This window comes from Chanodichthys erythropterus, chromosome 9 (genome assembly GCF_024489055.1).
Source record: "Chanodichthys erythropterus isolate Z2021 chromosome 9, ASM2448905v1, whole genome shotgun sequence".
Classification (NCBI taxonomy): Eukaryota; Metazoa; Chordata; class Actinopteri; order Cypriniformes; family Xenocyprididae; genus Chanodichthys; species Chanodichthys erythropterus.
Window position 1 is genome coordinate 12,688,489 of NC_090229.1, and position 15,534 is coordinate 12,704,022.

General features: G+C 35.3%; 3 protein-coding genes across 6 annotated transcripts; 1 reads left to right on the top strand and 2 right to left on the bottom strand.

The window, feature by feature from the left end:
- Window positions 1-464: 464 nt before the first annotated feature.
- depdc1a (DEP domain containing 1a) lies at window positions 465-10,989 on the bottom strand. 3 transcript variants are annotated; one of them, XM_067394611.1, is made up of 12 exons: window positions 10,772-10,989; window positions 10,077-10,342; window positions 9,863-9,995; window positions 9,661-9,782; window positions 8,621-8,751; window positions 8,478-8,525; window positions 8,193-8,330; window positions 6,678-7,295; window positions 4,838-5,010; window positions 4,549-4,722; window positions 2,570-2,749; window positions 465-1,471 (listed from the first exon to the last, which is right to left on the bottom strand). In XM_067394611.1, exons 1-12 carry the CDS (start codon window positions 10,817-10,819, stop codon window positions 1,328-1,330), a joined length of 2,175 nt encoding a protein of 724 aa, XP_067250712.1. In that variant the 5' UTR covers window positions 10,820-10,989; the 3' UTR covers window positions 465-1,327. The 3 variants fall into 3 exon arrangements, with proteins under 3 accessions (XP_067250712.1, XP_067250711.1, XP_067250713.1); XM_067394610.1 differs by having other exon boundaries at window positions 6,414-7,295; XM_067394612.1 differs by lacking the exon at window positions 6,678-7,295.
- Window positions 10,990-11,505: 516 nt separating this feature from the next.
- On the top strand, window positions 11,506-12,966 carry smim15 (small integral membrane protein 15). Of its 2 annotated transcripts, none has more exons than XM_067394615.1 (2): window positions 11,506-11,675; window positions 12,151-12,966. In XM_067394615.1, exon 2 carries the CDS (start codon window positions 12,180-12,182, stop codon window positions 12,402-12,404), a length of 225 nt encoding a protein of 74 aa, XP_067250716.1. In that variant the 5' UTR covers window positions 11,506-11,675; window positions 12,151-12,179; the 3' UTR covers window positions 12,405-12,966. The 2 variants fall into 2 exon arrangements, with proteins under 2 accessions (XP_067250716.1, XP_067250715.1); XM_067394614.1 differs by having other exon boundaries at window positions 11,514-11,698; window positions 12,151-12,922.
- A 183-nt stretch (window positions 12,967-13,149) lies between these two features.
- On the bottom strand, window positions 13,150-15,502 carry ndufaf2 (NADH:ubiquinone oxidoreductase complex assembly factor 2). Its single transcript, XM_067394613.1, has 4 exons — window positions 15,319-15,502; window positions 14,856-14,945; window positions 13,940-13,980; window positions 13,150-13,748 (listed from the first exon to the last, which is right to left on the bottom strand). Exons 1-4 carry the CDS (start codon window positions 15,431-15,433, stop codon window positions 13,503-13,505), a joined length of 492 nt encoding a protein of 163 aa, XP_067250714.1. The 5' UTR covers window positions 15,434-15,502; the 3' UTR covers window positions 13,150-13,502.
- Window positions 15,503-15,534: the final 32 nt, after the last annotated feature.

Below are 15,534 nucleotides of genomic sequence, written 5' to 3' on the forward strand. Positions count from 1 at the left end.
GGATCAATTTGCAGAGATCTTTCTTACAAATATCATTTTGTTGTTTTTTTTTTTTTTTAAATAAAAAAAAAAAAGAAAGAAATAAAAGTAATGAAGCACATTGTCATTTCAGTAAAAATATAATACAAAAAGTTGCCTATTGTCTATAGTCTAGCAAAAGACATAGGAATGTGGCATGTGAAAAAGCATTTCATTAATCACATTTTCTTTGTTTACTTCGCTGGATGACAAATGATTTTTATTTCTACGGTCGGAGCACCATGTTATTCATAAAAGGAGACTGGATATGAATACAGATGAAGGTCCACAATGCAGCACTCCTAACAAATCAGAGACTAAAATTACAGATGCATAAATGTTTATATCTTTCAAATGCTGGCAATTCTTCAATAATAATAATAATCATCAAATATCACACAAGTAAGATTAAGCTTATTTTAAAAGTTTATTGCATAGATCAGGAAGAGTGTTACAAAAGTATTTGGGGTGATACAATAAAATAACATAAAATGCAACGGATCTGGCTCACTTATGCCCATTTACTCGATACAGTAAAACTATACATGACGACACATAAATCAATCTCGGTCCAAATTTAAGATTTCATTCTTCATACGTTTTGATGATCCATCTTGAGTGCAAGATGATCCATTCACACCAATAAAAGAGGAACATAAACAATGAGTAGATTACTGACTAGACAGAAAATATGTACATAATAAGAAATAACATATTAGCGAATTTGAGATGAAAAACAGTGCAAATTAGCCCATACTAGCTTAGCCAGGAAACTCCCACATCACACTGAAAATTGTTATATTAGGCTTTAGAAGTCTGAGTGAACATTTTCTGAGGAACCTGAATATTGAAAACGCCTGAAAACACACAAAAAGCTGATAATAGCAAAACAAGAGACTAAAACTGAAACGTAAACAACATTACAAGACTAATTGTAAAAAAAAAAAAAAAAAAAAAAAAATCTTCATTTCGTTTAAAAGAGACTCCATGTAGACAGCATGTCAGGTTGTTTATTTGCTGTACTACAACAATATGAATGTCTGAAAGCTCCCAATAACTTACAACAAATCACACACCTAAAATAAATAACAGTAAAACTGACATCTGTATTGAAACTGGGGGAAAAAAAATACCATAAAGTGTCACTTCACGAGAGAAAAATACCACAAGAAACTTAAAAACAACACTTCAATGAAGTTACAGTTCAGATTATACCCATGTGATCTAATGTTGCAATAGATCAGCTAAAGGCATTTAATCTCACAGTCTCCCAAAAAAATCATTCATACGTGAGCTTTTTAAGAGGTATTCAGTTTCGAATACTGAAGGTTTTTGGTTTCTTGATGCTAAACAGCATTGGAGGTTTTATCTTTGGTTTATCTGCAAAAAGCTGAGCTTCACTCTCTGTTGTGGGAAAACGTCTCAAGTAGATGTCAGGATATTCCTTCTGAAACTGAGAGAACAACAACAGAATGTATATTTGCTTTTAGGCCATCATTAAATTAACATACTATGACTTAAAGGTGCTATAAGCAATTTCTGAGAAACAGAGCGCCACAGCACACTTGTAGCCAATCACTCATGATGGAGAAGGAGAGAGTGAGCAAGGGGGAGATTTGAAGAAATACTGTAGAATGAGAGATGGCTGAGAGAGTACAAAAGAGAAAAAGATAAGGGATATGTTGCACTGATGTTGCATGGTTTCTGTTCCATACACATGAACCCATATATACTGTTGTAATGTTAGCTATAGTAACAGGACAACTTTGAGTGTCATTGGCTGTATCCGAATACTTCCCTAATTCACATACTTCTGTACTATGTAGTAAGCAAAAAACATTATGTAACAAAAGAAGCATGTCCGAATTAACAATACTCATAAAAGAGTAGGCAAAAAGTACCTGGGTGACCTACTTCTTCCGGCGAGATTCTGAAATGTGCATACGATGCTATCCCATGAGGCCATGGGAGAGGATTTGTGAATGTCAGTGAAGCTATGCAACTGAGTCTGGTAGGTCACATGATAATAACAACATGGAGAATGTAGTATCTCTGGATTCCATTCATACTACACACACACACACATTCATACAATATAGAACATATTTTTAGCGGTTGTGAAGAAATTACTCATTCAAAATACCTACTCATGAGAGCATGTGATTTCGGACACAGCCATTGAAACATTATTTTGCTTATCTTCTGACGATAAAGAGAGACCTACTCTCAAATTTGGGGGTGGAGCAATTAAGAGGGGGTGTGTTTGTTTGGGTTGATTTCAAATATCAACAGTGTTTCTCAGAAATCACTTACTGCGCCTTTAACACTTTGGTGTTCAGTTTTTTTTAAGCATTAGAAGCACAAATTCCATTTTTTGTTGTTGTGAGAACAATTAGATATGTTTGATAAACTTATCTAATGTAAAAAAGTAGCTAGAATAGTAGGATACTTAATTGATTAAATTCAATGTGTTCAATATTTACTTTAGAAAATAAAAAGTTCTGTGGAAACAGGATGTTTATGACATATGATGAGTTCAGTAAATAAATACCAGTTTTAGCTTCTTTTTCTTCTCTTTGACAGACATGGTCTTGTCCTTTATAAGATTTTCCAGGAGGTCAACAAGAGCAGCTTGGGACACAGACAGTTTCTGCTCTTCAAACTCCTGAGTGCTGATCTGCCTGCAGAATGAGAATGTCGGCATGGCAACACCAGAGCCTGGGCATGTGGCCTGAGATCAGGAACGCATACAAATGAATGGTAGGGGAATAACCACAAATTAACAAAATACACTGTATGATTGAATAAACAGAGCCATCTCTTACCAGAATAATCTGGTTTAAATACAATTTAACATTCTGTTTTTTAATTTCTCCTATACAATGGCCCTAAAGACATCTATTGTAAGTCCAATACAATACATACACAAATTTAAAAAATTGAGGGACGAGTCAGAATTATTTTCTGTGATAACTGATAACACACCTCGGGCAGTTCTGTTTAATCCTGACTAATCCTTAATCCTCAGGTTGCAATTTGCTTTAGGCAAAAATGACTCACAATATTAAAAGTACCATATCATTTAAAGGGATAGTTCACCCAAAAATGAAAATTTGATGTTTATCAGCTTACCCCCAGCACATCCAAGATGTAGTTGACTTTGTTTCTGCAGTAGAACACAAATGATGATTTTTAACTCCAACCGTTGCCTACTGTCAGTCAAATAATGGGAGTGAATGGGAACTTGGATCAATAAGAGTCGAAAAACCTTGCATAGACCCATCCAAATTAAACCCCATGGCTCGTGACGACACATTGATGTCCTAAGACACGAAACGATCGGTTTGTGCGAGAAACCGAACAGTATTTATATCATTTTTTACCTCTAATACACCACTACTTCCAACTGCGTTCAGCACTTGCTTAGTGAGGTCTGATCGCGCTCTGACAACGGAAGTGATGTCTCACACTCATTGAAACAAAGCGCAAGAGATCACTTCCGTTGTCAGAGCGCGATCAGACCTCACTAACCGAGTGCTGAACGCAGTTGGACATAGTGGAGTTTTAGAGGGAAAAATTATATAAATACTGTTCGGTTTTTCACACAAACCGATTGTTTCGTGTCTTAGGACATCAATGTGTCGTCACGAGCCGCATGTTGTCTGTGCATGTTTATTTGACTCTTATAGATGGTTTTACTGTTTCAATGCATTATTTGACTGACAGACCGCAACGGTTGGAGTTAAAAATCATCATTTGTGTTCTACTGTAGAAATAAAGTCACTTACATCTTGGATGCCCTGTGGGTAAGCAGATAAACATCAAATTTTCATTTTTGGGTGAACAATCCCTTTAATACCATACAATTTAAAAGTATGGGGTCAGAAAGATTTTTTTAATTTTTTTTAATTCAGTAAGTATGCATTAACTTGATCAAATGTGACAGTAAAGACATTGCTAGAAAAATTTCTATTTCAGATAAATTCTGTTCTTTAACTTTCTATTCATCAAAAAATTCAGAAAAACAAAATATATTATGGTTTTCACAAAAATATTAAGCAGCATAACTGCTTTAAACACTGATAATAGTAAGAAGCATTTATTGAGCACCAAATCAGCATGTTAAAATGATTTCTGAAGTATCATGTGACACTGAAGACTGAAGTAATGATGCTGACAATTCAACTTTGCCATCACAGGAATAAATTACATTTTACAATATATTGAAATAGAACAGTTACTTAAAATTGTAATTATATTTGACAATATTACTATTTTACTTTATTTTAGATCAAATAAATGCAGCTTTAGTGAGCATAAGAGACTTCTTTCAAAAACATAAAAAAAAAAAACCATACCAACTCCAAACTTTTGAATGCAAATGTAGTTAGTTATAGTTCTATATGATTATGATCTTAAATAACACTGTTAATAAACTGTTAATATTCTTATAAATCTAAATTTAAATAAACATTATTCTAACAAATGTAAACTGTGAGAGTAATTTCCACGTGGTTTGTCAGGACTCACCAGTGATTTGAGATAGTTGATGTGATCTTCCACAGCATTGCGCAGGTAAACAGGCACCTGTAGGACCTCCTGATGGTGATCCATGAGAAACGATAACAGCCTTGTAGCCAAGAGCTCGTCCAGGTCATCCACCTCCTCACAGCTCAAGACACACCTAGAGAACGTCTGCACCAACTGCACACACATAAACGCAAATACATATGTAATGTGTACGGCATAAGAATGTGCAAAAAAAAAAAAAATTGCCGTGTGAAATTATGATAAAAAGGTCTGTTGGACTCTTCCTGACCAGAGTTCTTGTTCCAATGACGTCATGCAGCCGCGGCATGTCCACGTTCTGGCTCATGCGTGAGATCATTCGCAAGAGTAGCTGAAGTTTGCGGCGGCTGGCAGGCGGCAGGAGTAACGTGCATAGCTGCAGGGCCTCGATGGCCACTCGCTCCAATGAAGGCTGCAATAAACCTGGAACGTGATGTGACCCACATGTAACCGAACTTACCAGACTATAATTTCACTATGAACAAAATGAACACACAAAGCTTAAACATAATGTAATCAAATCACACACATAAATTGCATTTATTTGGAATTTCTAAGGAATTCTATTACTGTGACTAGTGATGTGTATATTATATTTATATGTATTATATATATATATATTATATATATATATATATATATATATATATAGTTTATATGAATGCGTTATTTTAAAATGCAGTATATAAAATAAATTTTACATTTCAGTAATCCTGCTGATTCCATGAAAAATTGGTCCTTAAAACTTTTAAAGGGTTAGTTCACCCAAATATGAAAATGCTGTCATTAATTACTCACCCTCATGTCGTTCCACACCTGTAAGACCTTTGTTCATCTTCAGAACACAAATTAAGATATTTTTAATAAAATCCAATGGCTCAGTGAGGCCTGCATTGACAGCCAGTTTTTTGCCATGCAAAAAAGTATTCTCGTCGCTTCATAACATTAAGGCTGAAGCACTGTAGTCACATGAACCGTTTTAAATACTTTTTTAGTAGCTTTCTGGGCATTTGAAAGTGTTAATGAACTGGCTGTCAACGGAGGCCTCACTGAGCCATCTGATTTTATCAAAAATATCTTAATTTGTGTTCTGAAGATGAACGAATGTCTTACAGGTATGGAACAACATGAGGGTGAGTAATACATGACAGAATTTTCATGTTTGGGTGAACTAACCCTTTAAAATATTTACTTTTTGCTATTTTATAGCAGTGAATACTAAACATTGAAATTAAATGTAATCAATTAAATATCCTACTTACATAGAGGTAGGAGCTTTTGTTCTTTTTTGAATGCAGTCAACATTGGAACACAGGCAAATTGCCTTCATTTTATATATTTTACTAGTGATAAGCTATTTAGAAAAAAAAAAAAAGAAAAAAAAAAAAAGAAAAGAAGAAAAGAAAATATATAAAATATACATTACACCCTAGTCTACCCTGGCTTTCTATCCAAAAGTTTGCAAAATAAATGAATAAAATAAAAATGTATAATGTAACAAAAGTATGCATTAGTAGCCAAAGTGAGCTATAGAATTAGTTAGCATTAAAGTGATAGTTCACCCCAAACTGAAAATAAGGAGATATTTAGCAAGAAAATCGTTTCTCCACTCAAGTACCTCCGTTGTGTTCCACGCAAAAAAAGAAAGTCACACTTGTTTGAAATGACATGAGAATGAGTAAATAGAACAGAATTACAATTTTTGGGTGAACTATCCCTTTAAGAATTATATTCATGTTAGTCTGGCAGGCACAACAAACACATGCTCAATCACAAACAGAGAAGCACATCCTCGTGGTTCATGCGTGTTTTTAACATGCTCTTACTTTGCTCAGAGTGGCGTTCTAACGGGGCAGAAGGGGGCCGAGCTGGTGCAGGTTTGCTCAGGTCCAGAGAGCTCTGACAGCGTCTGCTAATGCTCGGACCTGCCCTAACATCCATGCAACTTCCATGCAAACTGTGCAAACCAGGACCTCTAAGGTCAATGCTGGATGTGAAATCTGGTCTCATGGTAATTTCAGCCACAGGAGCGTGGATGCTAAAGCTGCTAGCAGACATTTCTCTATTCTCCTCTATGTCAAACAAGTTACCGATGCTTCTGGGCCGGGCCCTGGCGGGTCTCTGGCTGGTTCGACGAAGATGTGAAGGGAGTTGGGAGCTTGTGTTGTTGCTGGAAGTTTCAACACAAGAGTTTTTGGATGTTGAGGAACCTTGAAGCTCAAATTTGAGATTTGGGTCTACTGGAGAATCTGTCTGTGGGGATGATTTATCACTGCTGCAGGATTGTAAGCTTTCAGAAGATCTGAAAAGTCTGTTCTTTGAACATTTATCAATGATTCCCTCCAAAGAGCAACTTCTGGACCGAAGCCTGCCATATGGGACTTCTGTTTTTTGAGCCTGAGGAATTTCTAGATCGCTATCGTCCAGCTTGTCTCCATCGCTGGCCCTTCTACCCCTAAGAACTGGCTGCTGTGCTCTATGGGTTTCTAACTTAGTCTCTGCTTTTGAACGGAAAACTTCCCTCATGGGCGAATCGGCTTCATCGAAGGCCTCCTTTCTTATTAAGCTCAGCAGGAGGCATTCAGTTGATTTGAACAGGTTGGCTGCATTCACATGTGGGGTTTTAGCTGGATGTGGGCAGTTGGGTTCCTCCTGGCTTTTACGCTTTCCACTTTGAGTTTTAGGAGTCTTGATGTAGCCACACATAACTAGCAAAGGACCAGACAACAGAACATAAACAACAAACAGGCAGGCAAAGACATTTAAGAAGACATTGGGGAGACATTTAAAACAGAGCAGACGGGGTTAGTTTTGAACATCGTCTGACACCACAAAAGCAGTGCAGTCAGTAGAAATGGCTTTGCGTGACTCCACGGTTTGTTCCATCAATATTATGAGCCAAAAGGTATAAGTAATCCTGTAGGAGGCATTTCCCAGAAAGGATGGAGTGTGAGTATTAAAAACAACCCAGGACTGATTCTCAAATGACATAATAACCCATACTTAAGCAAACTGTTAAATTGATACACTACCGTTCAAAAGTTTAAGGTTTGTAAGATTTTTTTTACATGTTTGAAAAAAGTCTCTAATGTTTACCAAGGCTGTATTTATTTGATAAAAAATACAGTAAAACAGTAATATTGTGAAATTAAAAATAGCCATTTTCTTTTCCAATATGTTTTAATATGTCATTTATTCCTGTGATGGCAAAGCTGAATTTTCAGCATCATTACTCCAGTCTTCAGTGTCACATGATCCTTCAGAAATCATACTAATATGCTGATTTGGTGCTAAAGAAACTTTTCTTATATTATCAATGTTAACATTTGTGCTGCTTAATAGTTTTTGGAAACCGTGATGCATTTTATTCAGAATTCTTTGAAGAATAGAAAAAGTTAAAAAAAGCAACATTTATTTGAAATTTTAGATCAAATGCACTTTGATCAAAAGCATGAATAAAAGTATTATCTTTAAAAAAATGATCTCACTGACCCTAACTTTTTGAAAGGCAGTGTACATGTAATTTAATATTCAAAGCAAACATATTTTCAGTTGTAATGAGACTTGAAGTGGGGAAAACAATCAAACTTGTGCTTCATACATACCCAGGATGTTGACAAAGAGTTCATAGTACTGATAAGTAAGCAACGGCTGAGAAAGACCATAAAAGTAGTCCGAAACGGTTTTAAACACATCCCGCTCAAATCCTGGGTAAGATGACTGGTTTGAGTCATACTTTGGCCCTTGATAGATTGGAAAATAACAGCATTATTATTATAAAATCAATTAAATTAACAATTTATTTACTAATATATATATATATAATATATGGCTTAAGTAATATTTATATTTTTAAATACTATTTTAATTTCACATGTAACAGAACTTACAATTTGCAAGACAATTCATTGCAGACAAAACCCAGTGTGGTAAATCTTCTACAGAGGGGGGACAAAACAGGAGAAAATAATCAGAATGTGAAAATATGATGTTTGCCACCATTTTTTAGGCTGAAATGACACATCAGGCTTACCTGTCTTATCTTCCAAAGAAACGACTCCATGTTTATTGACTTTGGTCATATTATACACAATGAACTGAGGATTGACTTGGGCTGGATCCAAAACATCTTCAAGAGACCCTGATCCCACCAACTTCTGCAAACTGAGCATTCAAAAGACAATCAAATTCATGTAAAACATCATATTGAATATTTTTTGTGTCATACATATCAAATAAGTAAGACATATGACAGAAAAGAGAGAAAAATACTGCAAAAATACTTAAAAGAAAAAGGGGGGAAAATACTGTAAAAAAGACAAATTAGCTTCAGCCTTCACAATTTTATACTTTTGTTAATCATTCTGAATTTATATAAATCACTTAAAAACTCAAAAACAAACTAGCAGTGACATTAACAAAAAAGTACCATGGTGCTTCCATTTTTAATGTTTGAAAGAAGTCTCTTATGCTCACCAAGGCTGCACTTATTTGATAAAAAAAAATACAGTAAAAACAATAACATTGTGAAATATTGTTACGATTTAAAATAACTGTTTTCTATTTTAAAATGTAATTTATTCCTGTGATGGCAAAGCTGAATTTTCAGCAGCCATTACTCCAGTCTTCAGAAATCATTCTAATATTATGATTTGGTACTCAAGAAACATTTCTTCTTATTATTATCAATACTGAAAACAGTTGTTCTGCTTAATAGTTTTGTGGAAACAGTGATGCTTTTTATTCAGAATTCTTTGATGATTAGAAACAGTTCAAAAGAGCAGCATTTATTTGAAATAGAAATTATATCTTTAAAAAAAACAAGTTCTTCTGACCCCAATTTTTTCTAATTTCTGTACATGCATTTGTGTACCATGTAAATGCCAAGGCAGTCATTTAAAACCAAGCAATATATCAAAGTATTACCATCAGATAACCTCACTTCTTTGTAAGCGACTGCAAACAGGAAGTGCTTTTGGTGCAAAGCTGTTAACGTCAATGCATACAAACAATATGTGACAGATGGTGTGTGTGGGGGGGGTGGGGGGTGGGGGGTGGGGGGGGTCGGCTTACTGTGTAAGTGTCACATTCTTCCAGATCACTTGAATGTCCTCCTCTGTGAGCTCCCTGCAGCGTTCAGTCTCACCTGAGGATGATTCCATAGGAGATTCTTGAGTTTCTGGATCCACATTTTCCTGTGTGAAAACGCAAGTGGATATTACACATCTTAAAAGAAATTTTACATTAACAACACATTTGCCGCAACAAAACTTACCAATATTTCTTTATCAAATTTCTTAGAACCTCTGAATTTGAAGAAACTCTCCCTGTCCATCATAGACATGCTCTTTTTCCTTAAAATGGGGGCACGGTTAGGAATAGGCTTCAGTGGAGACGTAGATGGAAACCTGAAACATATTTTAAACCAGAAAACATATTTTTCCACCAAAGATCTTTCAAACATTTTTATAATATCCACTTTATCATACCTGTATAGTTGGCTGTTGTCCTCCAGGTCTTCCATGCCCCATCTACCCTTCACATCCTCGATAACATGGTTCTTCAAAAACTTTTTCAGCAGCTGGACCGTCTGGTGACGGGTGACCTCAGGTCCAAAATTGCTGTTGTTCTTCAAGAGTTCATGTAACCAGTCCACAGCTGCTGATGCGGTGAAGCAGCTCATGTAAACCCTGAAGTGCTGCCGGTGCTTCTTCAAAGGCATCCCTGCCCGGAAAAGCTTGGTCACTTCATTCCACTGGAAAATAAACAGATAATCACCACATGGAGAGCTTGCAATCATTATATTCAAAACCAAATGGCAAATAGAAAGTCCAAGAAAATTACTGAGCTTTACAGAAGAAAAAAATCTTTATCATTATCACTCTTTTTTGTTCAAAATGTATAAATAGCACAAATAAAAGATGAAAGCATGGTGAATTGTTTTAAGTCAACTTAATATACAAAAAAAAAGCCCCTGATAATAAATCACATATTCTATCTGAAGAAACACCCAATAATAAACAAAGCACTTCTAAAGCTCACAATAGCAACTCAAAGTGCTTTTCAAAGACTGAACAGCTAAATAAATGTGCATTTTAAATTGACATGCAGGTTATTGACCTTGTAAACTCATTCGATAATAACACCACACCATATTTGACCAAATAAGGCAGAAGAGACTCACCAGTTTAGTGGCCCTGTATGGACCTGGGGTGACGATGTGAGAACTCATTGAAAAGATCACAATGTATCCACAACCTATTCAGCTGTTTTCATTATTCCTACATATACGGGTGAGTTTATTTTTGATTTATTGAATGCATTCGTAAGTTATATTTAATACAACTGCTGAATATATCGATTTAATTGTCGTGGGCTGTAGATAATCCGAGGTTGTTTCGAACCTCCTCACACGCGTTTGAAATTACAACGCGACGTTTTGGACGATTGTGATTGGATGGTTTGTTTGGTCACATGATAGATATGGCGACAGCCATTGGTTGTACCTTGGTGACAGATTTGGCTGTCAAAATATTGGTTTGATGAACTTTTCAAAAAAAAAAACGATAAGGAAAAGTTATTTCACAACACATTATAAAAATATTTTACACGGTGCCTAAAACTTTAACTGGTCAAAATGAAAGAAGAAAATGTAAAAAATTAAAAGGTGCAAAATAATAATAACAAAAAATACAACATAAACGATGAATAAGCTACAGTTTCACCTTATTATTATTATCATCATATTTATTAATAATATTGCATGTTCTACAGTAATATACACAACACAACATGTATGGAAAACAAATACAAATACAGAGAAGATAAAATATCAATTGCAAATAATGGTGAAATAAAATTAAAAACCATTTACATATATTTTGAAAGATTTAAAAGTTTATTACTTTTGGGTTCACGGTTTCCTTTCCAAATACACTTTCCGTTCGCAGACGACGTGAGGGGAAACAACTACAGTTCCCACACTGCAATGCAAACAAAAGTTAAGAGTTTCACTTCCGCTTTTGCTGCTGCTAATGTTTCCGGCGTCTGGCGACAGTTACCAACCGTTACCAACTAATAACTGCTCGGTAAATATAGAACGGTTTATCTGGTGGGTGATCGTCTTTGTTTAAAATTATCACATTGATCAACATGCTCTATATACCGATATGTACACAAAGTTACTATAGTATGATTTTCATTCATTATTGGTGGTGCTGAAGGGTCGCTAGAAAGCTTTGTGATGCTAGCTTATAGCTGTCAGTGCTGCTTAGCAGAATTGGTTAGAGAATTGTAACGGGGTTAACCAATGAATCAAATCAGTGATAAATATATTTATTGCACTGAATGAACAAGCATATATCTTTACTCTAGTAAAAACTCGTACAATTGCATGTTAAACTAAATAGCTAACAACATGAGTCAATTAGGCATGAAAAAGACAATTGCAGCAATATTTGCCCTCAGTCTGAACTACATTGTAAACTTTAGAATTTGGTTTAAAACTGTTTACACTTCCTGCATTTAGTGATGTGATTTTACATCTCTCTCCTCTTTTCCTAGGATCTGCTGCTGAAGACGGTCCGAGGACGATGATTGATATCAAAGCATGGGCAGAATATGTGGTGGAGTGGGCAGCCAAAGATCCCTATGGCTTTCTCACCACGGTTATCCTGGCTTTGACCCCTCTGTTTATCGCCAGCGCCCTGTTATCATGGAAACTCGCCAAGATGATCGAGGCCAAGGAGCGTGAGCAGAAAAAGAAACAAAAACGTCAAGAGAACATTGCCAAAGCCAAGAGAGCAAAGAAGGATTGAGCTTGGGACAGAGAGGGGTCAGCATATAGTCCAATCCTCTGATGTATGGCTCCTCTCTTAACCACGGACAGTTCTTATGGGACCTGGAGCAAGACTGGGTCTGGAGTCCTTAGTAAACCCTTAGAGGGAACATATAAGGGGAGGGTTGATCGCTTGATCTCAATAGCAGGACTGCAGTACTTTTCCAGGATATTATCAATACAGTGGAAAATGCACTGCATTATTGTGCTATCAACTACTGTGCAGTACTCTGCATTCCATTTTTTACTGGGTTGATTGTTTTTTCCCAAGTTGAATCCACAAAACACTTAAATTGCTTTTTTAATAATAAAGAAAATTCTTAACATGAAGTTTGACTCAAAACTGCGATTACTACACTATTCCTGAATTTTTTTTTTACACCTATTTCTTATATTTCTGTTGATTCATTAGCCACTATATGTAAATAACTACAAAAATAACAAAGTGCAGTAAATGGTAAAACTATTTTGGCTACAAACCAGTGTGTTTATGATTTATATAATAAAATGTATAATACCAAATACCAGTTTGCAACATCAAGCAGCACAATGGACGTTTTGTGTGTGTGTGTGTGTGTGTGTATTTTGCACAAGTAAAATAACTGAAAACAGTTGACACCAGAAGCCTTGGGCATTCAAGTAGCCACACCCACTCTTACATTAAAAATAAGGTGTTTAAACATCATATTTTGATAGGACATAATAATTTGAGATCAACTGCAGCAGCCCACTTTCTAAATAAAGTGCAAAAGGAAATTGCATCACTGTAATAGTTCTACCGATAGAAAGTTTTCCATATGCTGTTCAAAAACAAGCATCCAGTACTTCTGAAATGTCACTTCAATTAAACTGAAAGCGCACAATGTTCTACCTTTGGTAATTTGATTTTGAAATGATTGTTTTACAATTATTTTAAACTTGGAAAAATATTAAAAAGCTAACAATAAATAATTTCATGCAGTGTTTCCTAATTGGTGCCAAAGTACTGAATATTTGTCAAGAATGAAAACAAGCACAACTACTAATTCATTTAAACTGATAATTTACTTTAAGATTGCAAAGGAGGATTTATATAGTCCTATTTTTTGTTTCCTGGAGGTGTCCAGGACCCTGGCTGGAATGTGTTGGCAGTGCTTACAGGGTCCTCACTGAATTCAGACTGCCCAAACTGTGTGGCAGAAGCATGACCTTTGACTTGAGTCTGAACAGGCTGGGCCACCAGGCCTTCCTCATACTCTTTGGCCTGCAGGACTTTATCCCTCTCCCCTGCCTCTCCAGCTTTGATTTTGATCTGCTCCCTGTAGCGTTCATTCTTTAGCAACTCCTATAGAGAGAAACAGACACATGTTAAAAGTGATGGCTTCATTACATCATTCTAGGGATAGAAATTGTCATTTTACGATATAATAAAAATAAAATGTAAAACATTTATTTATTTATTTATATTCTGTTTAGACATTGCATAAGTACACAAAGAGTTCTGAGTGGCATTATTGATGTAATCAGAAATAATACCTCTATAGTAGGTGGTTGTTTTCGCCTGCCTCTGATCCAAGCTAAAAGAAACAGAAAAGACAAGAAATATTGATACATTAAATAAAGAACTAAGCTAATAAATAATTTGATGATAACAAGATCTAATTATGTGCTTATGAAAAACATCTTCATTACGGTGGCCAATTTTTTATATATACAAACAGTTAAAGGGTTAGTTCACCCAAAAATGAAAATAATGTCATTAATTACTCACCCTATTGGCATTCCACATCCGTAAGACCTTTGTTCATCTTCGGAACACAAATTTAAGATATTTTTTAACTTTTCAACAATATCTAGTGATGGCCGATTTCAAAACACTGCTTCAAAGCTTTACGAATCTTTTGTTTGATTCAGTGGTTCGGATCACATAAACGAAGCCTCATTTACTGAAATCACGTGACTTTGGTGCTCCGAACCACTGATTCGAACAAAAGATTTGTAAAGCTTTGAAGCAGTGTTTTGAAATCGTCCGTCACTAAATATTGTTGAAAAGTCATTATTTTGGCGCACAAAAATTATTCTCGTCACTTTATAATATTAAGATAGAACCACTGTAGTCACATGAACTGTTTTAAAATTGTTTTTAGTACCTTTCTGGATATTGAGAGAGGAAGTACCATTGCTGGCAATGGAGGCCTCACTGAGCCATCAGATTTCATCAAAAATATCTTAATTTGTATTCCGAAGATGAACGAAGGTTTTAATTAATGACAGAATTTTCATTTTCGGGTGAACTAACCCTTTAACAATTTTAATTTAGACAGTTAATAGGTTAATACAGAAACAGAATAGAATAGAAATAAAATCTGAATACAAATATTAGGTTGACATTATCATGAAAATATAATATTTGTTTTGTTTACAGTCAGCTTCATTACTGACTCTCTATTACCATCCCATTCAGAAGGAATGCTTCCTTCCATGTACTCAAACTCTTTTGGATTTGCTGCTTCTACTAGGCGTCTCGGCCGAATGACCCGTCCTGAAGAAGACAAGGAAGAATTGGGATGAGACCAATGTATTGGGTTTATTCAAACCACCAACAACAGAATAACAAAAAAGTTATCTATAACCAATGGCCAAGAAAAGAGGTTAATTGGATTTTGTACAGAATGGTTACAGTTCAAAAAATATTAATTTCAAACTGTTTATTTTAAACATTTAGAAAATACATTAATGATTATCAATAACATTATCATTGTTATATTTTCATCTCTCCATTTAATTTGATCCTGACGTACTACCAAATAGATTGTTATTCATATTTGATAACAAAAAAATTGTATCAAATGGCTGTTACTCGGTTTAAAACACACAGGTCAAGATAACTCGTCAAAGTCTTATGCATGACCTACCCGTCCATGACTTCTGCTCGGGTATGAAGTAATATTTATTCCCTAAATGATCTGTGCCGATATGCTCTTTTACCATCCCAAATGTTCTTCGCAACAAAGAGGTTATACGGCTCATCGCTATAAGTTATATATGAAATCTCAATATATTCTCTCCTACTGCACATGCATACGCATTCACTGTGCGTTGTAGCTTTACACAATAATTACGTAGCATTA